The sequence below is a fragment of the Giraffa tippelskirchi genome, chromosome 5 (genome assembly GCF_054371585.1).
Source record: "Giraffa tippelskirchi isolate mGirTip1 chromosome 5, T2T-mGirTip1v1.2.pri, whole genome shotgun sequence".
Classification (NCBI taxonomy): Eukaryota; Metazoa; Chordata; class Mammalia; order Artiodactyla; family Giraffidae; genus Giraffa; species Giraffa tippelskirchi.
Window position 1 is genome coordinate 150,373,507 of NC_137279.1, and position 24,509 is coordinate 150,398,015.

The 24,509-nt window shown below is 37.7% G+C and overlaps 1 protein-coding gene across 2 annotated transcripts in view; it reads left to right on the forward strand.

Annotated features, from left to right (window-relative positions):
• The first annotated feature begins 321 nt into the window (after nt 1–321).
• The window catches only part of ANKRD13C (ankyrin repeat domain 13C), a 97,282-nt gene continuing 73,094 nt past the window's right edge, over nt 322–24,509 (forward strand). For both annotated transcript variants that reach the window (XM_081490668.1, XM_081490669.1), the window contains exon 1: nt 322–1,087. In XM_081490668.1, the coding sequence (XP_081346794.1) occupies nt 643–1,087 (445 nt within the window). In that variant the 5' untranslated portion in view covers nt 322–642. The remainder of the gene's footprint in view (nt 1,088–24,509) is intronic.

The window sequence follows — 24,509 nt, forward strand, 5'->3', positions numbered from 1 at the left end:
GTGACATCATATCCTGTGTGCCTGGGTGTCAGTCTGCACTCATCTCCGGGAAGCCCGGAGGTCGCAGGGTTTAAGTCACTCTTTATAAGTGCATCGAATATCTCAAACACAGGCTCAGGTTGCAGACTTCCCACAAGAAGCGCAGCCATCGGGAGTGCTGGATCTTCTCTTCTGGTTCAGAGACTCCAGCTGGGGGCCGAAAACGGCTGCCTGGTAGGCGCCGGCGTTCCGCAACTCTGGGAATAGAACGTGCGAGGGCGGGAGCAGGCAGCTCACTTATCGCGTTGTTTCCTCCCTCCTCCCTCCCGGGGGAGTTCTCGCGAGAGAAGCCAGGGGAAGATGGCCGTGCCCTGTTTTTCGGAGTGAGGCAGTGGCGGTGGCTGCGGCGGTGGGGACAGGAATCCTAGTGTCGTGGGCACTTGAGCTGTAGCTCCCCCCAGCGAGCGCGCGTCCCTTCGTGCCTAGGCGAGAGCCGGCTCTTCTTCCTCCGGGAGATGCGTTTGTCCCGGGCTTGGGGGCGCTCTGGGAGTTCATGCTGCGCTGGAGTATCCTGGCCACCGCTCTAATCGCCTTGTGCCGCCGCAGCGCCAGCTTCATCGCCAGCGGTGAGCCTCCTGGATTCCCTCTCTGCCCGTGGCGGCGATGACCGGGGAGAAGATCCGCTCATTGCGGAGGGACCACAAGCCCAGCAAAGAAGAAGGGGACCTGCTGGAGCCCGGGGATGAGGAAGCGGCGGCTGCCCTCGGCGGCACCTTTACCGGAGGCAGGATTGGCAGTGGCGGCAGCGGCAAGAGCAGTAGAGCCTGTCATAAGATCTTCAGTAACCATCACCACCGGCTACAGTTGAAGGCAGCTCCGGCCTCCTCCAATCCCCCCGGCGCCCCGGCCCTGCCGCTGCACAATTCCTCCGCGACTCCCATCTCCCAGTCCCCGGCTCTTTTAGCGGGCACCAACCCCATTGCTGTCGTCGCAGGTGGAGGCAGTTGCCCTGCACACTACCCGGTGCACGAGTGCGTCTTCAAGGGGGATGTGAGGAGACTGTCCTCTCTCATCCGCACGCACAATATCGGGCAGAAAGATAATCACGGTGAGGAGTGCTCGCCCCTGTCCACCTTTCCTTCCTAGAGCCTAGGTTGCGCCTCCTCAGGCCTCTCAAATCCTAGGCTTCTATAAATCCTAGGCTTCCATCGGACTCTTCTTTCCTCTCCTTTGCCCATCATCCGAGCCAAATGCCCGTAAATCATGTAATAGCATGCCAGTGGTGTGGGGATTGGTTCTTGTGGGTGCAAAGGAATGTCTCTTCCTTGCCTTCTTCAAACTGTTAGAAGCTGTTTTATCTTTGAGTCAGGGCTTTAGTTGATTCTTGACACTAAGAAATTTTAGACTGCCTCTCATTCAGCCTGGTCGTCATCCTTGTTTATTGAATTGTATCTTCTTTTTCTACCCCCTTTTCACCTTTGGGATCTTGAATTTTGAACGTATAAATTGCCCACCTCCCTTTATTGTCCAGGTACAGAACCCAACCTGGCTGCAACTGGTTATGATTTCTACACTCCATCAGGCTGTCTGTTCTTTCTTTTTCCTTCCTCTTTTAGGAAGCTTAGTTTGGTACAAAATGTTTACACTTTTGCAAGTGTTTTGTTTTCTGAAAGCAACAGTACCAATTTGTTGGCATTTGATAACCTAGAGCAAGTAGTGACTTCCAGGTGGCTAAGATTTTGTTGAAGCAGAGCTTAGAGTTTTACACTTATTTCATATTGATAATTGCTGATAGTAATTCAAACATTACTTGATGACCTGTGATGAAAAATAGTACTATGATTTTTCATAGTAACTTCCTCATATCCTACATGACAACATGTAGTGTCATTTGTTATTCAAGGACTGTATTTCTACATTTTGCTTTAACTTATTAGCTGATTTTTTTCTGTTTCTTCTAAAAACATAATGTGATTGAGTTGACTGTGATAATGTGATTGACTGTATTTTACTGTGATTTAAGCCACAGTAAAATAAAGCTAATGTAAACACTGATATTTTCAGCATTTAATAGATAGGCCATTTTAAACTGGGTACTTGGCAAATATTGTTAATAGTTCAGCTTTTAACCGAACATGAGAACTGTATACATGCAATTAGAACACACTCAATTCTGTGCTCAAAATAGTATAACACATTAATGAAATACATGCCTGTTGAATAAGCTTCCTTAATTCCATTGGACTCTAGGCTTCTTATCTACAATTAGGGCAAAAACTGAGGTTAAAAAAAAAAGTAAGATTTCCACTGTTCGTATAATTCTCTGACAACTGCATTTGTATTCTGAATTCACAATATTGTAATATTACTGTCATTTATTTAAAATCAAACCCCTCAAAATGTTCCTAAAAGCTACACCCAGTTTTTCATTCTTAAGTTTATTTAATTACTTTACTATTGTTGCAACAGCATCATATTGTTTGTTGATAGTAATTATATTTTAACCCTTTGGGGAAACCATTTTTAGTGGGAGATCTATTGTAGCTTTGAATGTTTAGAATGTTTTTCAGATTTGATCTTCATAGTAGCTATATAAAAGGTTTATCTTATGGCCATTGCCTTTAAAATATTGCCATTTAAGTGTTCCATTATATTGAAATATACCTGAAAACAGTTGAAACTTTGTTTTTGAGGGATGATTCCCTTTGGAAGAATCGAGAGGTGACTATGACTAAGTATGATAGTATGATGTTAGAACTGATTTTCTTGATTGAGCGCAGAAGGTACTGAATTGCAGGATTATTGAGCTTGCATGTCTGTCATCTAGCAGATGAGAGCTGGTTGGTTAAAGTACAAATTCTGCTCAAAGTAATTAGAATCCTAAATACCTTTAAACTCTTTTCCATAGCCTACTGAAATTCTTTTTTAAAATCATTTTAATATACTAAATGCTTGCATTGTACTTAGCTGCCCTTACTTTGTTGATTTTTTTAAATTGAAGTATAGTTGACTTACAGTGTTCAGGTGTACAGCAGAGTGATTCAGTTTTATATACACACACACACACACGTATTTTAGATTTTTTTCAGATTCTTTCCTGTTTTAGATTATTATAAGATACTGAATATAGTTCCCTGTGCTGTACAGTTCAGTTCAGTTTAGTTCAGTTGCTCAGTTGTGTCCAGCTCTTTGCGACCTCGTGGACTGTAGCACGCCAGGCCTCCCTGTCCATCACCAACTGCCGGAGCTTGCTCAGACTCATGTCCATTGAGTCCGTGATGCCATCCAACCATCTCATCCTCTGTCATCCCCTTCTTCTGCCTTCAGTCTTGCCCAGCATCAGAGGAAAGTGCTATACAGTAGGTCCTTGTTATCTGTTTCATATGTAGTAGTGTGCATCTGTTTATCCGAGTTTTTACCCCCCCCTTCTCCTTTGGTAATCATAATTTTTTTTTTTATGTCTGAGTTTATTTCTGTTTTGTCAGTAAGTTCATTTGTATCACTTTATATTTATTTGAATTCATTAATTTTTGGCTGCACTAGGTCTTCATTGCTGTGCCTAGGCTTCTCATTGTAGTGGCTTCTTTTGTTATGGAGTACAGGCTCTAGAGCACTGGCTCAATAGTTGCGGTACACGGTCTTAGTTGCCCTGAGGAATGTAGAATCTTCCTGGACCAGGGATTGAGCCCATGTTCCCTGCATTAGCAGGTGGATTCTTAATCGCTGGAGCACCAGGGAGGTACATATCACTTTTTTAGGTTTCCCATATAAGTGCTGTCTTATGATACTTGTCTTTCTCTGACTTATTTCACTTAGACTGATAATCTCTGGGGTCATCTATGTTGCTGCAGATGGCATTATTTCAGTTTTTCTTATGGCTTAGTAATATTCCACCGTCTATATATACCACATCTTCTTTATTCATCTATCTATCCGTGGACATTTAAATTATTTCCATGTCTTGGTTATTGTAAATCATGCTGCTGTGAACTTTGGGGTGCATTTATCTTCAAATTATTGTTTTTGTCTTTTCTGGATATATACCCAGGAGTGGGATTGTTGGATCCTCTGTTAACTCTAGTTTTTTTAAGGACCCTTCATATGGTTCTCCTTAATGGCTGCACCAATTCACATTCCTACCAGCAGTGACATTGTTGATATTTTTCATGAATATAACCAGTGTTTCACATACTGGTGGAAAGTGTAATTGTTGTTTTCTGCAATATATGGGTACATTCTCCTCTCCTACAGTGAAGACTCCTAGAAAGAGTAGCTTCTATTTAATGTTGTTCTTGTTTAGTTGCTAAGTCATGTCCAACTCTTTGTGACCCCATGGACTATAACCCACCAGGCTCCTCTGTCCATTTGAGTTTCCAGGCAAGAATACTGGAGTGGGTTGCCATTTCCTTCTCCAGGGGATCTTCCCAACCCAGGGATCAAACCTGTGTTTCCTGCTCCACAGGTGGATTCTTTATCACTGAGCCTCCGGGGAAGCCCATTTCTGTTTAATATGCTACTTCTTCAATCTTTTCACTTATAGCTGCATAATTTCCCTACTATGTTTACATTACTTTTACTCTTGAGAGTTTACTAACCTGGATATTTCGTTAATTTTTTTTGGAATATTTTTCCTTTCAAATTACAGAAGATAAAGGCATTTTAAGTTGCCTAACAAAAACAAGCTATGTATTATATTTGGATTGTTAAAACATGATAAATACATAGCAGAATCATCTACTCATTCAGGTGCATAGCAGAGCCGTACAATTATACCACATCATATGACATAGTTGTATGTTCACTTGACATTCCTTCCATAATATAATGATGATGATGCTCATGATCATAGTTTATTGAACATGTCAGCACTATGCTAAGTGTTTACATACATTATCACATTTAATTCTCACAATAACCCTGCAAAGCAGATAGTTTTATTCTTGTTTTAGAGGAGGAAACTGAAGCCTCGAGGCACAAGAAAACTTTGCCAAAGTTGCATGCTTAGTATAAGTTCCAAAATGGGGAATTGAACTAACAGTGAGGGCTTCAAAGCCCATGATCAACCTCTGTAAATTTTCTGTTAATCAGGGCCCACTAATTTGCAAAGAAGTCAGTTTTAATAATGTGTATGTGGCATTTTATGGCAAAGTTCTTTGATATATATTTTCTCATTTAGTACCTATAGAAAGATAATGCTATTAAACAGCTCTCAGAGATTTTCCATACAGCCCAGATCTCTCTCTATTGTTTGTTATTTTTCTTTTTCATGTAATGGCACAGATAAATGCGCTGCCTTGTCCACATGATACCCCTTTAGATACTTGACAAGCAAGAGCTATCATGTTCTTCCTATCTTCAAGTTAAACATTTCTAACTTCTGTATCCATTCTTCATAGGACATGATTTACAAAGTGCTAAGAATGGTCCCTGAAACATAGTGAATACTATAAAACTGTATTAAATAAGTAAATGAAGATCTCAGTCATCTTTTAGTGAAACTCTAGTTGCTTAGTCTTTCCTTTGAGGATGGAAAGAACCAACCTCAGTGTTGAAGTTATAGTAGCCTCACAAACAAAGACAAAGAGATTATATTTATTGCTCTAAGTGATACACATTTAGTAATGTGCATTACTAAAGGGCACACATTAAATAATACAGTGAAATAATATGTGGATTTTTTAAAATGTTGTTTATTCTCAAGTGGTTGTCTTCCTATTCTAATCTCTTCATGTGCTTTTTTTTAAACCTCATAACAGAACTTTACATTTATTATTATTTATCTTGTTGGTCTTGATCCTTTATTCTATCTACCTTGAAAGCTTTTTGAATTCTAAAGAGAGTAAATAGTGCGTGGTCATCTGTGTCTGACTTTTTGTGACTCCATGGACTGTAGCCCACCAGGTTCCTCTGCCATGGAATTTTCCAGGCAAGAATACTGGAGTGGGTTGTCATTTCCTACTTCAGGGGATCTTTTCAACCCAGGGATTGAACCTGCATCTCTTGCGTCTTCTGCATTGACAGGCAGATTTACCACTGTGACACCCCTTATTGGATCCTAATTTGGTCACTGTTTAGCTCACTATTCATTAGCTCTTTCAGTTTGTAGTGATCTTGGAATTGAAACACTTCCTTTGGGGGGTGTGTGTGTGTGTATGTGTGTATTTATAAGTTATTGTCAAATTGAATAGGGGGAGGGATAGAGCTTTTTTTTTGTGGAAAAATGTTAGTTTAGTTTGAATTGCTTTTTCTGAGCCATCAGTTATACTAGGGAATATTGTATTTGGATCCAAACATATTGCTTGAAATATAAGTTAAATACAGTAACAGTCATAATATCATCTATATACTGTGTTCAGAAATGGCAATGATTTTGACTCATGGTATATTTAGTAACAGTTTTGTTTGAGTGGGGAAAAAGATACATTAAACATAGAAAAATTGATTCAACTCGATATCATTAGTGTATCTTTAGCTTTATACTACTTTTTAAGTATAGGATTAAAGTTTAAGTCTAAGCTTTTTTTTCACATTGAGTGTAAAGATTTTTCTGACTTTTTTTGCCATTAGTATTTAAAGAAAGCATCATGTTAATGTGCTTTTTTTTTTTTTTTACGGTTGGTGGTAATGATTTTTATTTCTTCTTTAGAACTGAGAATGATTGTGAAGTTTATAGAAGACTTTCTTGATTTTTGACTGCATTTCCTATTTGTTAAACTTGTAAATTTTTTTTCCCTTAATTGAGTTAAATATCTTTGGAAGTTAAGCACCTTATCTTGGAAACTAGTCAAAAGCTTTTAGGTGCTAAAGTGATGAAAATCCTTGATCTATGAATTGCTTAAACCAGCCTTTCCTGGATATGGAAAAATTTTGATCTATTCTGAGAGATTTGGCAGTTTGTACTGCCCTTAATTACATTATCTGGCATGGGACAAGCCATTTTCTCTATACACAGTTAATTTTCATTTTTTTACTGAGTTGTAATCTTCTTGAAGCTGTTTTACATAGTGATTAGAGATTTCAAATTCAAGATAAAATTCGTTTTGAGACTATTCCTACCAATGCAAGTGACTCAGTGAAGTGATAAAGAAACGGTCAGCTTGTGTCTGGTGGCTGGCAGGTTTCTTCAGACAGAAATTTTAAAATATCTTACATTCAGAAAGTTTAAAAATGTACACTTGAATATGGAGGCAATAGGATAGTCTGTTTGGTGCCCATGCAATATGTTTATTCTGGCTTATTCTGTATAAATTGATCTTCCTTTTGATACTCTTCTCTGTTGTTAGTCCCTAATATTCATGAGGGGTGATGCACAATAAGTTGCTTGTTTGAGAGGAGGCGACTATAAAGAGAAACTTTGCATGGCAAAAAAAATCTTGAAGTCTCAATTTAGTCAAGAGGCACATCTTTAAATGAACACTAGTGGTTTTGTATCTGTTCTCATGTTTTGTAGTCTTTTCTGAATTTTTTTTTTTGGAAGACATGCCTCCTTTTTCCTCAGATTAAAAAAAGTGGTTTCTGGAAGCCCAAGATAATCCATTAAAGTTTTCAGCACTAACACTGGGTATGAGGCTGATTTGGCTGTGAAATCTGTCACGCCACTGATCAGTGGAGTTGATTAATTGATCTTCATGATTATATAAATAATGACCATCCTCCTTTCACCTTTCCTGTGTGTATATATCCGACCAGATAGGACTGTCCTGGGGTTAAATGACTATGCTTCCCAATGCCATCATCATTAGCACTGTAGAATGTGAACTGCTGCTTAAAACTGGGATATGAACACATCTTCTGGAGACCTACTTTCACTGAACTACGGTAGAAGTAGGAAGGTCTGACCTTCCAACTTGGCAAAAAAGGAAGCAGAAATGAGCAGTTACTGATGATGATGTGTCCTGGGCATCAGCAATGAGGCAGGACAACTTGGAAGGACTTACTGGAGAACTGAGTATGTTGGTTCCAAGTTAATGACATTCTTAAGTCATAGAAATCTAGAGTACAAGGTCATTGTCAGGATGCTTTGTGTTCTAAACAGTGAGTGTAGTTTCTCAAAAATTGGTTGGGGGTTGAGCAGACAAAGAATATATTCCTGTTCATATTCATATGTCATCTGTTTTATCTGGAGGGAGATGGAAGGTCAGTTTTAGAGCAAGACAGAAGCGTGTCAAATGAGTAGGAAAAAGAGAAACAATCTCTTTTCTAACTGTTTCAAGATTATGAATACTGTTCGTTACCAGGATATGTGAGGTTTAACTCTGTGGTTGGTTGCCTTTCATCTGTTTTTGAGCCTGTTAGTCTTGTTGATATCCCAAAGATTATCTGCAAAACTAGAAGGCATTTTTTATGTATCAGATCTGAATTTGAGACCATGCTTCTCTACAAACTGGATTTTATGTAATTATACTATTTATTTACTGCTGAAATAAGTAGATATAATAATATCTATGTCTTGGGGCATTATTTTCTTATATGGGAGACTGTATTTGAACATAATGTTGAAGGCTCATATCACAGTAGTAGCAGTTAATATAAATAACCTTGCTCTCACATTTGCTATGACGTACCTTTCAGCAGAGGACACTCTAGTTTTTGGGGTTTAGATAGAGCTTCATTCAGTTGAGGTTTTATCTGATACTTGAATTTATACTGCCTATCAGTTTGCTACAAGGTTAGGTTTATTTGTCTCTCCTGTAAGTCATCTTTAGTCTACTACTGGTATAACTCGGTTCATGCCTGTCATATACTGTCATCACTTCTGTTTGTTTTGGGGTGTTTCTAATTTGGATTTTATTTTTCTGCATATATCTTTCAGTTGTTTCTGTCTTTCTCACTTTTTATCTTTTAGTTGAGATCCAAAAGAAGGGAAAATCTGAAGAAATAAATATACTTTAAAAAGAATTCACTAGATAAACTTTCTGAAGGGAGCAGTAGATAAAGTCAAACACCTAAATAAATGTTAAATTCAATATCAGGTTAGCGGTATATTCCAGTTTACAATAACTTCATATACCTTCCAGGTATATGAACAACAACAACAACAAATTGCATTTGGATTCTTGGGTGTAGATATCTGTCAGGTTTGTTAATTCATCCTCTCTTAATCAGCATAGTGCTGAACTCTATAAAGCCACCAGTGCTATGTTGCTCATCCTTTTGGACATTGGTTGGCTTTCATAGCGAATCATGTGGAGACTTGCATTGTCCTGGGTAAAATGCTTTTTGGAGAGTAAAAACAGATTTTAACACTATTCTGATGGTTCTTTATGGGAAGATCCCCTGGAGGAGAGCATGGCAACCCACTCCAGTATTCTTTCCTGGAGAATCTAATGGACAGAGGAGCCCAGTGGGTCCTTAGGGTCACAAAGAGTCGGACGTGACTGAAGCAACTTGGCTTGCTCGCTAATGGTTCTTTATAGTTTTTTTCCCCCCATTTTTTTGGTTCATTCATTCCTTCATTTAACTGATATATACTGAGCTCCTGATAATGTGAAAAACAGTGTTTTAGGTTCTGGGGTTAATTAGAGCAGTGAACAAAATGAACAAAGTCTCTGCTCTCAGGGAGCTTACATTCTAATGGGGCAAGATAAATAGTAAACAAACTAATAAATATATGGTAATATTCTTTGGTGTCTCAGATGGTAAAGAATCTGCCTGCATTGCAGGAGACCCAGGATCAATTCCTGGGTCGGGAATATCCCCTGGAGAAGGTAAGGGCTACCTACTCCAGTATTCTTGCCTGGAGAACTCCTTGGACAAAGGATCCTGGTGGGTTACAGTCCATGGGGTTGCAAAGAATTGGACACAACTGAGCGACTGACACAGCAACAACATGATGATAAATATTATAGCATAAAATAAAGCAGAGTGAAGAGGACAGAGAGTGCTGGCAGTATAGGGAGGGGAGGTTAGGGTCTGGGAAGACATCAGGGATGAGACAAATTAGAGCAGTTACTTAAAATTAGGGAGCTATTTTCTAGAAGAAACGAATTTCAGGCAGAGAATTACAAATAGAAAGGTACCATGTTCAAGGAATAGGAAGAAGGCAAGTATGACTGGAACAAGGCAGAGAGTGGTAGGAGATGGGAAGTTTTGAGATGTGGGGGTGGGAGACATAAGCATGCAGAACTTTTTGTAGACCGTTCATTGCTTTTACTTCACTCAACATAGGAAGTGATTTGAGGATTTTGAGCAGCCAGGTAACATGATCTGATTTTAAAAGGCTCTTTCTGGCTGTTATATGAAGCAAAAAAGAAACTTACATGGGCATGGATCAATTTAATATGCCATTGTAATAAATGGGGTAACTGGAAATAATGAGAAGGTAGACCTGGTTAAGAGTTGATGATATTTTGAAAGTAATCTACTTGTGAATTTTAGTAGTATAGTACCATTCATGAGAGAAAATACAAAAATTCTCCCTTTTTATTGCTTGCTTGGATGAGACTTGAAGGTATCTGTAGAAGCTGGAGCTTTGTTGGTTGTGTGTGTGTGTGTGTGTGTGTCTGTGTTAGTCACTGTCGTTTCTGACTCATTGAGACCCCATGCCAGGCTCCTCTGTCCGTGGGATTCTCCAGGCAAGAATACTGGAGTGGGTTGCCATTCCTTTCTCCAGGGGATCGTCCCAACATGTAATTTCCTGTTTTGCTCCCTAGTTAGGGGGCACATGAAGTCAGAACTATTTTTGTAATAATACAAAGTCATTGTTTGCCTTTTTTTCACTGCAGTGACATTTTCACTGATGGTACAAAAGCAGTGGTGGGTAAAATTGTTGGAATGTTAGCATGAATTAAGGCACTGAACTCCTAGTAGTCATTGTATTATTCACTGCCTGTACTTGAAGTGGGGTGGGGGTGGGGAAGCCAATTTCACAACATCTTTGCTGAAGCTGTAGAAATTGTTAATTTTTAAAGTCTTAATCTTGAGTACTGCTTTTTATATTCTTTGAGACATTATGTGGATTATGCATGCTTTTCTGCTACATACTGAAGAGAAAATAAGGGAAAACATCTGTGCATTTTGAGTTGTAAGCCAAACTGGCTGCTTTTGTCATGGAACACTATTTTTATTTGAAAAAACAGCTTACACACAAATTATGGTTATTCCAATTTGGATATTTGGGATACATTTTCTGGAAATTGGAAAAGTGAACCTGGGACCTCAAGGAAAACAATTGGTAGTCTTTGCTGCCAATGAAAGAAGTTCAATTTGAAATGAAAGAATTTGGGAAACTTGTCTTTGTCACTCTAAGCTTGACAGTTTCTTAGTATTTAAAGACTGTTTTGGTCATATTGGTAATATTACTAAATGTGATTTAAAAAATTTTGTATAGTGAAATGTGTTGACATATGGAAGATCTGAATGACTCAGTCAACCAGTATTTTTTAGACTGATCAGTCCATTATGTTACAGAATCATGCATCAGTAAAGATTCATTCAAAGTGCAAGTGAAACCAATGAATTTTGGTGTGCCACAAAACAAAAAATTTATTGATATGGTTTTAGATTTCACATGACAACAGTCCATTAAGAAATGACCACTTAATAAGTTTTGGTGTCGTATCACAGAATACACCTAATTATTTGAAAAGGCTGTTAAAATGCTCCTTTTTTTTTAATTGCACGTCATCTGAATCTGGATTTAGTTATAAAAACCCAGCTGTTTTTTATTAAGCCATTTAATTTACTTTAATTTTTAATTAAAGAATTTAAAATTGTACCACTCATCATTTTTTTTATTTGTTTTGGAAAATTGCAATTATGTTTTTCATAAAAAATTTATATTAGCATGTAATGAGTTTATTGTAATTTTAAAATTAGTAAGGAAAAATTTAAAACAATTTAATGTGGTCTTGAAACCAGAAAGTCTGAAATCTATTGGTATGGTAAAAAGAATACTGATTTTAGAGTCATGACTGTCATGATTTCTATATATGTAATTTTAGGAAATTAACTGTTATTAGATGTCTTTTTCTTATGACATGTGAAATAGGAATAATCTTTGTCTCATGGGGTTAGGGAGCAAATTAAATAAGATATCTAAAGTATACAGCATAGTGCTGGGTCTATACTAATATATGCCCTATAAATGCCAGCCATTTGGTTAATAATTTGTATACTTTTAACACTGCAGTGTTCTTAATGTTACTGGAATGTTTTTTTAATCATTTAGCAAAACAGAGTTCAGTTTTGTTTACCAAGTTAGAACCAAGGCATCCAATTTCAGGTTTAAAAGTTTATTTTGAAAAGTTAACAGAGTTATTTTTAGGATTTTTAGCATCCTTTGTGTAACAGATTAGCTTAAGCAGCAGATTGAGGACTTAGATAACTGAGGGGATAGTAGATAAAGGTTCAAACTAGGATGCTTGAGCACTTAGTTTCATGATACATTTGGTCATACGGTGTTGGGTAGAGAATGATGTTGACGAATATTTTGCATTTTAAGGTATTGAAATCATAGTGTGACATATGGCATTCTTGATTATAGGTAGTATGTATTTTTGCTCATGTTCCTGCCTGTGAAGTGAGAGGGATTGGATTGTTGAACTCAGAGTCATTTCTAGTTCATAAATCTTTTGAAATTGTGATTACTTTGGACTTGTAAAAGGAAGTTTCATTTGTAACTTCAGTAGGTACTAAGGTTTTACCTTTTCATCTATATGTTCTTGGAGGATTTAAGAAAACAGTAATTATCTAGGTGCATAAATGCCTTGATTTCTTCACCTTTGTGCTCTGTCTAGACTCTGGTGGGTCTTCCTTAATTTGTGTAATTTTTTGAACAGTTACTATGTTTCAGTTCAGTTCAGTCTCTCAGTCGTGTCCGACTCTTTGGGACCCCATGAATCGCAGCATGCCAGGCCTCTCTGTCCATCACCAACTCCCAGAGTCTACCCAAACCCATGTCCATCGAGGCAGTGATGCCATCCAACCATCTCATCCTCTGTCGTCCCCTTCTTCTGCCCCCAATCCTACCCAGCATTAGGGTCTTTTCCAATGAGTCAACTCTTCACATGAGGTGGCCAAAGTATTGGAGTTTCAGCTTCAACATCAGTCCTTCCAATGAACACCCAGGATTGATCTCCTTTAGGATGGATTGATTGGATCTCCTTGCAGTCCAAGGGACTCTCAAGAGTCTTCTCCAACACTACAGTTCAAAAGCATCAATTCTGCGGTGCTCAGCTTTCTTCACCATCCAACTCTCACATCCATACATGACCACTGGAAAAACCATAGCCTTAACTAGACGGACCTTTGTTGGCAAAGTAATGTCTCTGCTTTTAAATATGCTATCTAGGTTGGCCATAACCTTCCTTCCAAGGAGTAAGCGTCTTTTAATTTCATGGCTTCACTCACCATCAGCAGTGATTTTGGAGCCCCAAAAAATAAAGTCTGACACTGTTTCCACTGTTTCCCCATCTATTTCCCATGAAGTGATGGGACCAGATGCCATGATCTTAGTTTTCTGAATGTTGAGCTTTAAGCCAACTTTTTCACTCTCCTCTTTCACTTTCATCAAGAGGCTCTTTAGTTCTTCACTTTCTGCCATAAGGGTGGTGTCATCTGCATATGTGAGGTTATTGATATTTCTCCCCGCAATCTTGATTCCAGCTTGTGCTTCCTCCAGCCCAGCATTTCTCATGATGTACTCTGCATATAAGTTAAATAAGCAGGGTGACAATATGAGAGAGGGCAACAGGCAGGAAGGCCAGGGGTCTCCAAACGGAGGAAATAGGCTGCAAGTGTCAGACATTATATCTCTCTTAAGCGGCAGGAGGAAACAAACTAGCGATATTTTTTTCCCTTCTCTATACAAATTTGAAAGAGGTTTCTCTTTAAATACTGTGTTGCCATGACACCTGGTTTCACCTGAAGTTAACTATTCTCAAACTTTGAGTTAACCAATGCATTTTTCTTATGGAAATGTTTGTCTTAAGCTATGTTAATATACTGTGCATTTACCCCAAACGCTGTCTTCCACCTATTGGCTCAGAACTTACTTGACAAACCAGTATGTTATACTCAGACATTGTTCCCCTAATCTATGTAAATGAAACTATTTGCATAATCTGCCTTTCTGCAAAATTCAAGTCAATCGTTTTATGACCCGGAATGTCCAGTGCCCAGATTATTCCAAAATACATCTTATGGATGAGGGGTCTGGTGCCATTCTGAGTTTAAGACATTCCTTTCTTACATTAACAAACTGCTAGTGACTATATAACATCCAGCTGAAGACTAGCCGGGGGATGCTCTTTCTGCCCCCTTCTGATGCCTATGTCAGAAGCTTTCTCTATCTCCTTTATACTTTAATAAAACTTTATGACACCAAAGCTCTGAGCGATCCAGCCTCGTCTCTGGCCCAGGATTGAATTCTTCTCCTCCAGAGGCCAAGAATCCAGGCCGTTTTTCTGTGGCTCAGCAACAACCTTTCAAATATACAGCCTTGACGTACTCCTTTTCCTATTTGGAACCAGTCTGTTTTTCTATGTCCAGTTCTAACTGTTGCTTCCTGACCTGTATACAGGTTTCTCAAGAGACAGGTCAAATGGTCTGGTATTCCCATCTCTTTCAGAATTTTCCACAGTTTATTGTGGTCCACACAATCAAAGGCTTTACTATGTTTACATGCTACAAAACTGTAAAAAGATATACAAGGATATGATGTAAAAGTAAAGTTTCTCTCCCACCTATCTTTATCCACCCAGTTACCCTCTTTGCAGCAACTAGTGTTATCAGTTCCTTGTTTTCTTTGTCTGTTACCATTTAGAACATTAGAACTTTTTTTTTTTTTTCCTGAAAGAGAAGTGAAGAAAGAGAACTGTTGCTACCTTTTCTATTAGGACAAAAATAGATATTCAGAAATTTATTCGTTTGATTTTAAATGTCTTTCTCTTTTTTAAATTTTGAATTTATATCTCCAGTCTAGACTTCTTGGAGTTCCAGATATTATAATTATCTCCACTTGAGAATCTTAGAGATATCTCAAAATTTATTTGTCCAAAATGGAGTTATCATTTTCTGCCTTCCCCCTGGCCATCGCCTAAATCACATCATTAGATATCCAGTTCTCAGGTGTCAATCATTGAGATCATTCTTTGTCTCAGTTAAGTTCAGTCGCTCAGTCATGTCTGACTCTTTGTGACACCATGGACTGCAGCACACCAGGCTTCCCTGTCCATCACCAACTCCCAGAGCTTCCTCAAACTCATGTCCATTGAGTCGGTGATGCCATCCAACCATCTCATCCTCTGTCGTCCCCTTCTCCTCCCGCCTTCAATCTTTTCCAACGTTGGAACTTCTCCAGTGAGTCAGCTCTTCGCATCAGGTGGCCAAAGTATTGGCGCTTCAGCTTCAACGTCAGTCCTTCCAATGAATATTCAGGGATGATCTCCTTCTTTGTCTCACCCCCTCTTTTTATCCACACATATCTAATTAGCAAGTTATTTTGAATCAGTCTACTTTCTGTCTCCGGTCCACTTTGAGACCGACCAATTTTTATTATCTTTTCCCTGGAATACTGTACCAGATCTGCAACTAGTCTCCCTATGTTCCCCTCAATTCCATTCTCTGTGGGGTAAGAAAAGTGATCTTAAAATGTAAGTTGTATCATGTCATGTCCCTGTTCAAGATCCTTTAATGCCTTCTCCACTTCAAAAGAAGTTCATATGTTTTTAATCATAGTTAAAGAACCCTTCATGATCTAGCCCTTTCTTACTTCCCTGATATAATCTTGTACCAATCTTTCCTTTTTTACTGTGTCTGGCCATACTTGTTTTCTTTCACTTCTTGAATATGCTAGATTATTTCTGGCTTCTGTCTAGAATGCATTTCTTCTCATTCTTTCATTTCTTATTTCTTACTTAGCTTTTAGATCTCATTTTAAACATTATCTCTTTAGAGAGATTTTCCTAATTTAAATATCAAAAAGTATGCTTCTCATTATTTTCAGTCTTAGCCTTTTGTTTTTCTCAATACTTAAAAACTATGTTGTTTTATTTTATATTTCTCTTCCTTTTATGAATATAAACTCCATGAAGGCAAGAGTTTCTGGCTTACTAGCAGTTGAATCTCTAGTGTCTAGCACTATATGCTTAGTTCATAGTGATGCTCAGTAAATATTTATTGAATGAAAATGAATGAATTTTGCTTCTGGGTAAAATGTTAAAGAAATAACAGAACCTATGAACTCCTCTTCTAACTTTATATTAGGATACAATGGTGACGCTAGAATCAAGCAAACTAGATTATGAGAGAAATTTTTAATAACAGTAATGTAGTATGATTACATATAGAAATTATATTGATGAATGACAAGTGTTCTATCCTGGAAGCAATATAATGTGACATGAAACCCTTAGTATTTAGAGCATTGGTCTACAAATAATTTCATTATAGAACAAGATAAGTAAATATTACAGGCTTTGCAGGCTATACCATTTGTTACATGAAAGTAGCCATAGACAATTCATAAACAATCAGCATGTGGCTGGGTTCCAGTAAAACTTTATTTACGTCATGTCCCTGAATTAGAGGATAAAGAAGTTTCTAATATGGGACAAGATGGCAGGATCAAGTTTGTGCCAGAGCAAGCTTACCCCTTCTTCTTGCCTTCATTTATTGCTATCATTAAGACTCATAACAGTCGAAAAAAATAAAGCTTTTTTACAGTACCTTATTTTGAATAGAGAAATTCACACTGAAGAAGCAAGTGGGCAAGAAAGCTTATTTTAGTTGAGAGCTATACTAAGCTGGGTGTGATGGTTGTTAAGGTAAAATAAATCTGGTAAAAAGACCTTTTTAAGGAAGATTTTTTTAAAAAAATTATTTGAGTTAATAAGTTTTAACTTAACCCCCACTTCCTTATTCTTCTTTATTTATTTTTAAACAGTCCTATTCTGATATAATTCCTTTAGTGTACAATTGAACCATTTAAAATATACAGTTAAATGGTTTCTGGTAAATTCTAAGTTGTGCAGCTATCGCCACAATCAATTTGAGAATATTTTTATCACCTTAAAAAGAAATCATGTATTTTTTACCTTTCAATACTCCCCACTCCATTTCCTCCAGCCTGCTGCTGCTAAGTCACCTGAGTCATGTCCGACTGTATGTGACCCCATAGACGGCAACCCACCAGGCTCCCCCGTCCCTGGGATTCTCCAGGCAAGAACACTGGAGTGGGTTGCCATTTCCTTCTCCAAGGCATGAAAGTGAAAGTGAAGTCAAGTCTCTCAGTCGTGTCCTACTCTTAGCGACCCATGGACTGCAGCCTACCAGGCTGCTCTGTCCATGGGATTTTCCAGGCAAGAGTACTGGAGTGGAGTGTCATTGCCTTCTCCATCCTCCAGCCCTACACAATCACTGATCTACTGTCCCTTAAGATTTTATTATTCTAGACATTTCATATGAAAGAAAATGACACAATATGTGGTCTTTCACTTAGCACATTTTTTTAAAATTTGTGTTATAGCATGTATCAGTACTTGATTCCTTTTTATTAACAATTAAGATTACATTGTATGGGTATTTCTCATTTTATTTATACTCATCAATTAATGCAAATTTGAGTTGTTTCTACTTTTTGGTTATTTTGAGTAATGCTCATATGAGCACTTGTATAAGTTTAATGTGGAGATGTTTTCATTTTCTTGGGTGTATACCTTTTGCTGGGTCGTGTGTTAAGTCTGTGTTTACCATTTTGAGGAACTGCCAAACTATTTTCCAAAGTGGTTGCACTATTTCACTGGCCCAAGAACAGTGTTTGAAGATTTCAGTTTCTCCTCCTTGCCAACATTTGTTGTTACCTGTCTTTGGTAATAGGCATCCAAATGAGCATAAAGTTGTATCTGCTTGTGGTTTTAATTTGTACTTCCTTAGTAGCTAATGATATTGTGCATATTTTCATGTGCTTTGTGGCCATTTGTATATCTTCTTTGGAGAAATGGCTATTCATATATTCCCATTTTTAAATTGGGTTGTCTTTTTATTATTTAGTTGTAAGAGTTCTTTATATATTCTGGATACAAAACTCTTATCATGTATATGATTTGCAGAATATTTTCTTCCTTTGTGGGTTGTCTTTTCCTCTTCTTGATGGTATCCTTTATAACACAAAATGTTGTAATTTTGGTGAAATCCAATTTCTTTTCTTTTTGCTATGCTTTTGGTGTATCTTAGAAACCATTACCTAATTAAAGATCACAAAAATTTACTCCTTTGTTTTTTTCCCTAAGAACTTTAGAGTTTTAATCCTTACATTTAGATCTGTGATCTTTTTTTAAATTAATTTTTGATGGTGTGATTGAAATATACTTCTGTCCTTATGCAAGTACATACTATATTGATTATTGTGGTTTTGTAGTAAGTTTTGAAATTGGAAAGTATGAGTTCTTCAACTCTGTTGGTTTTTTCCCAAGATTGTTTTGAATATTTTGGGTCCCTTGATTTTTTGTATGAATTTTTGGGTCATCTTGTCAATTTTTTACAAAAAGCCAGCTGGGTTTTAATGGAGAGTGCTTTGAGTTTATGGACCAATTTAGGGAGCATTGTCATCTTAGCAATATTTAATCCATGAGTTTGGGGTATTTAGGTATTATTTAATTTTTTTCAATAGTATTTTCTAGTTTTTGGAGTAGAAGGCTTGTATCATTCTTCTTATCTTTTGAGTTACATGCAGCAACTCTTCAATCCCTCAGCTGTTTGATTTCTTTGTATTAGTTAGAGTGTTATAGGAAAGTACTTAAATATCAGTTTGTTCTTTTAGCTTCAGCGTGTAGAGGAGTTTCTGCTACTTTTTCTCTTGGACATTGAGAGAAAAGCAAGGGCAATATGCTTGCCCTTTCCCATACTAGACTGAATGAATCATTCCAGGATGGAAAAGCAGAAAAAAAAAAATCCATTTGAGAGTCTTTGAAAATGGTTATTATAAAAGAAGCATCAATATAAGTATCCTAAGTCTCTATTAAGAACTGTAAGAAATAGAAGTTTAGAAAAGAATTGCCTTGTTTTTTAGTAACACATAAAGCAGTTTGTTTTTATAAAACTGGTAAATCATGATGTGAAGAAAACAGTCCAAATTATCAAGATACTATGGAAATTAAAAAAAATATAGTCACTTCATTTTAAAATATCTAAATTAAATACAGTAAAAAAGACTTGACAGTAAAGGAAATTAAATGCTGTACAAAACTAATTTGAAAACAAAGACTGTAGAGGAAATGGAAACAGATTAAAAGAATGAAGGATGAGTTACAAATATGGAGTATATATGTATAGATTTTATGCTATGAATAATATGTATTTCCAGAGAATAAAACAGAAGAAATGGATCAGAGGCCATACTCAAAGCTATAAATAGAGAGGAAAAGAAGAAAACGTTTTACCTCTGCAATGTTAAAACATACTTGATAAACCATCTTATAATTGTAGAATTTTTTCTAGTCAAGTACTCATTTGTGAAAGCAGCAGTAACATTCTAAAAGATAGGCCAATCATCATGATACCATTCCTGAAAAATACTCAAAGAAGTATCCTACATCATAAGAGGTCAATTTACCTGGCGAATCCCAAAAAGGGGAAGTGTGTCAGAAAAGGGCTGACAGTGAACATTAAAACAAGTTAAATATACCATAGATAAGTCTAATAAAAACTATAGCATATATGATTATAATCTTGAGAGCAAGTTTCTAAAAAAAAACTTTTGTTTCAAATTTTGAGAAACATATAATCCATAATAGGTAAGGAAATGGCTTATAACCACTGAATAAATCAATGAAGCAAAAATGGACCTAAAGGAGAAATAAAAGTACTGACCTCTTTACAACTGCATCAAAAAGAATAAAATAGCTAGGAATAAGAGTTGCTTCCTTGGTACCTCAGACAGTAAAGAATCTACCTGCAGTGCAGGAGACCTGGATTTGATCCCTGGGTCTAGAAGATTCCTTGGAGAAGGAAAATGGCAGCCTACTCCAGTGGGCTTTCCTGGTAGCTCAGTCAGTAAAAAATCTGCCTGCAGTGTGAGAGACCCAGGTTCGATTCCTGGGTTGGGAAGATCCCCTGGAGAAGGCAATGGCAATCCACTCCAGTATTCTTTCCTGGAGAATTCCATGGCCAGAGGAGCCTGATGGGCTACAGGCCATGGGGTTGGAAAGAACTGGACACGACTGAGTGACTAACACACACACACCTAGGAATAAACCTACCTAAGGAGGTAAAAGACCTGCACTAGGAAAACCATAAGACACTGATGAAAGAAATTGAAGACTAAATAAACAGACAAAAAGATATACTGTGTTCATGGTTTGGAAGAATTAATATTGTTAAAATGGCTGTACCATCCAAAGAAGCCTACAGATTTGTTTCAATCCCTATCAAAACACCAAGAGTGTTTTCCATAGAACTAGAATGAATAATTCTAAAATTTGTATGGAAACACAAAAGACCCTGATTAGCAAAAGAAATCTTGAGAAAGAACAGAACTGGAGGGATCAAGCTTCCTGACTTCAGACTGCTATTAAAACTGCAGTAACCAAAACAGTATGATATTGGCACAAAAAGAGACATTTAGATCAATGGAACAGAACAGAAGGCTCAGAAATAAACCCATGCATGTTGGTCAATTAGTCTATGACAGAGGAGGCAAGAGTACACAATGGAGAAAAGACAGTCTCTTTAATAAGTGATGCTGGGAAAACTGGACAGCTTACATGTCAAAGAATGAGATTAGAACAGTTTCCAACACCATATATTTACTAAAATAAGCTCAAAATGAATTAAAGACCTAAATGTAAGACCGGTACTTCCTAGAAGAAAACATAGACAAAACACTCTTTGATGTAAATAGTAGCAGTATTTTTTTGATCTGTTGCCTAAGCAAAGGAAATAAAAATAAACAAATGGGACCTAGTTAAACCAGAAATCATTTGCATAGCAAAAGAAGCCATTGACAAAATGAGAAGACTACTTATGGAATGGGAGAAAATATTTGCACATGATCTGACCAACAAGGGGTTAATATCCAAAATACATAAACAGCTCATACAGCTCAACATCAAAAGAAAAAAAGCCCTAATTAAAAAGTGTGCAGAAGGACTGCATAAACAGTTTTCCAAAGAAGACATACAAATTGCTAAAAGGCATGTTAATTATCAGAGAAATGCAAATTAAAATCACAATCATCTCACACTTGTCAAAATGGCTGTCATCAAAAAGAACACAACTAGTAAATCAATTGCACTCTAATAAAAATTAATTTAAAAAACACGAATAATATGCTCACAAGGATATGGAGAAAAGGGAACCTACACTGTTGTTAGGAATGCAGATTGGTGCGGCTGCTATGGAAAACAGTAAGGAGGTTTCTCAAAAAAACTAAAAATAGAACCAGCAGTTTTACTCTTGGGTATTTATCTGAATGAAACTGAAAACACTTATTTGAAAAGATACATGCACCCCCAGTGTTCATAGCAGCATTCTTTACGATTGCCAAAATATGGAAGCAACCTAAGTGTCCATCAAATATGAATGGATGAAGATGTGATTTATATACAATGATAAAAAGTGATATTTTGTTATTTGTAGCAACATGGATGAACTTCAAGTGAAATAAGTCAGACGGAGACACATACTGTATTTTATTACTTATATGCGGATTCTAAAAAGTAAAATAGACCAGTGAATATAACAAAAAACAAACAGTCGCAGATACAGAGAAAAAGCTAATGGTTATCAATGGGGAGAAGCAAAAGGAGACAAGAGGAGGGTAGCAGAATAAGAGATACAAACCACTATGTACAAAATAAATAAGCTATAAGGGTATATAATATAATACAGGCAATATAGCCTATACTTTATAATAACTATAAATGGAATATAACCTTTAAAATTGTGAATCACTGTGTTATACACCTGAAACTTACATACTATTGTACATTAGCAGTTTTCTAATTGGGTATCAGACTAGTTGGGTTTGAGTCATGTGTTTTCCCTGGTTCATGTTCTTAAGGTATGGCATTTGTTACTAAGAAAACAGTAGTGAAGAAATTCCAAAAATAGTAACTGACATCTGGTAACTAAAGCAAAGAAAAGGACTTTCCTATATACATGGAGAATAGTGAAAATTGTAAGTTTTACTCTTGTGTTGGTGGTAAAGAAAAGAAAGCTATGACTATCAATTGCTTGATAAAATTGAGGTAAAGTGATTTAAAAGTGCTAAGAGAGTAATTATATTTTGATAGAAGGTATGATCATTAGCACTCATAAAGTTATTGCATCTTTATGCACTCATCAAAAAAGTATAAAAGAATAGCAAAGTATTAACGAAGATAGAGAAAAGTTAACAAAATCAAAGTAGGACTTCTGCCTCTAGTAATGATGAGCTAGATAATTAGGACCAGTCTTGTTTAGAAGTAAATAAGAATACAATTCCAGCAGAACTATTCAGATCCCTAAAGGATGATGCCATCAAGGTTTTACATTCATTATGTCAGCAAATCTGGAAGACCCAGCAGTGGCCACAAGACTGGAAACGGTCAATCCTCATCCCAATTCCCAAGAAGGGTAGTACCAACGAATGTGCTAAACATTGGACAGTTGCGCTTATTTCTCATGGTAGTAAGGTCATGCTTAAAATATTTCATGCTAAGCTTCAGCATTATGTGAACCAAGAACTTCCATATGTCCAGGCTGGGTTTAGAAAAGAAAGAGGAGCTAGAGTTCAAATTGGCAACATTTGCTGGATTATAGAGAAAGCAAGGGAATTTCAGAAAACATCTATCTCTGTTTCATTGACTACATTAAAGCCTTTGACTGTGGATCATGACAAGCTGGAAAGCTCTTAGAGAGATGAGAATACGACCATCTTACCTGTCTCCTGAGAAACCCGTGTGCAGGTCAAGAAGCAACAGTTAGAACTCTGTACGGAACACTGATTGGTTTAAGATCGAGAAAGGAGTATGGCAGGGCTGTCTGCTGTCATCGTGTTTGTTTAACCTATACACTGAGCACATCATGAGAAATGCTGGGCTGCGTGAGTTAAAAGCTGGAATCAAGATAGGTGGGAGAAATATCAACAATCTCATGTGCGAATGATACCACTCTAATGGCAGAAAGCAAAGAGAAACTAAAGAGCCTCTTGATGAGGGTGAAGGAGAATGAAAGAGCCGGCTTAACTAAATATTAAAAAAAACAGATCATGGCATCTGGACTCATTACTACATAGCAAACAGAAGGGGAGAAGGTGGAAGTAGTGACAGATTTCCTCTTCTTGGGCTCCAAAATCACTGTAGAAGGTGACTGCAGCCATGAACTCAGGTGATTGCTTCTTGGCAGGAAAGCGATGACAAACCTAGACAGTGTGTTGAAAAGCAGAGACATTACTCTGCCAACAAAGGTCCGTATAGTCAAGGTTATGGTCTTCGCAGTGGTCACGTGTGGTTATGAGAGCTGTACTGTAAAGAAGGCAGAGAATGCCAAAGAATTGATGCCATCGAACTGTGGTGCTGGAGAAGACTCCTGAAAGTCCCTTGGACAGCAAGGAGATCAAACTAGTCAATCTTAAGGGAGATCAACCCTGAATATTCACTGGAAGGACTGATGCTGAAGCTCCAGTATTTTGGTCATCTGATGCAAACAGATGACTCTTTGGAAAAGTTTGTGATGCTGGGAAAGATTGAGGGCAGGAGAAGAGGGTGTCAGAGGATGAGATGTATGGATGGCATCACCAATGCAATGAACATGAACTTGGGCAAACTCTGGGAGATGGTCAGCGACAGGGAGGCCTGGCATGTTGCAGTCCATGGGGTCACAAAGAGTAGGACACAACCTGGTGACTGAACAACAACAACAACAAAGAATAAAATATTCTGCTTTAAGAGCATTGAAGATCTAATGAGGTAGGAAGGAATGCTTGGTCCAAGATCTGGCAGAAGATGAAAACCCAAAGAAGTGAGCCTAACACTTCAGGTTATTTTTCCCCAGTAGCTTTTGTGAATCCTGAAGAAGTGGTTAAGAGGCTGAGTGGTATTTTTGACAGTTTCAGTGAGCTAAGAGGACAAAAGATGGAGATTGGGCTTCCCTGGGGGCTCGGTGGTAAAGAATCTGCCTGCAGTGCAGGAGACCTGGGTTTGATCCCTGGATTGGGAAGATCTCCTGGAAAAGGAAATTGCTATTCACTCCAGTGTTCTTGCCTGGGGAATTACATGGACAGAGTAGCCTGGAGTGCTACAATCCATAGAGTTGCGAAGAGTCGGACACGACTGAGCGACTTCACTTTCACTTTTCCCTTTCATGCACTGGAGAAGGAAAGGCAACCCACTCCAGTATTCTTGCCTGGAGAATCGTAGGGACGGCGGAGCCTGGTGGGCTGCCATCTATGGGGTTGCACAGAGTCGGACACGACTGAAGTGACTTAGCAGCAGCAGCAGCAGCAGCAGCAGCAGATAAATCAGCTCTGATACAGGGTGAATCATACTTTTGAGTCATTAGGGCCAGAAAAAAATGTCAGTCCCTGGGTTAGTCTAGTACCCCCAGCCATA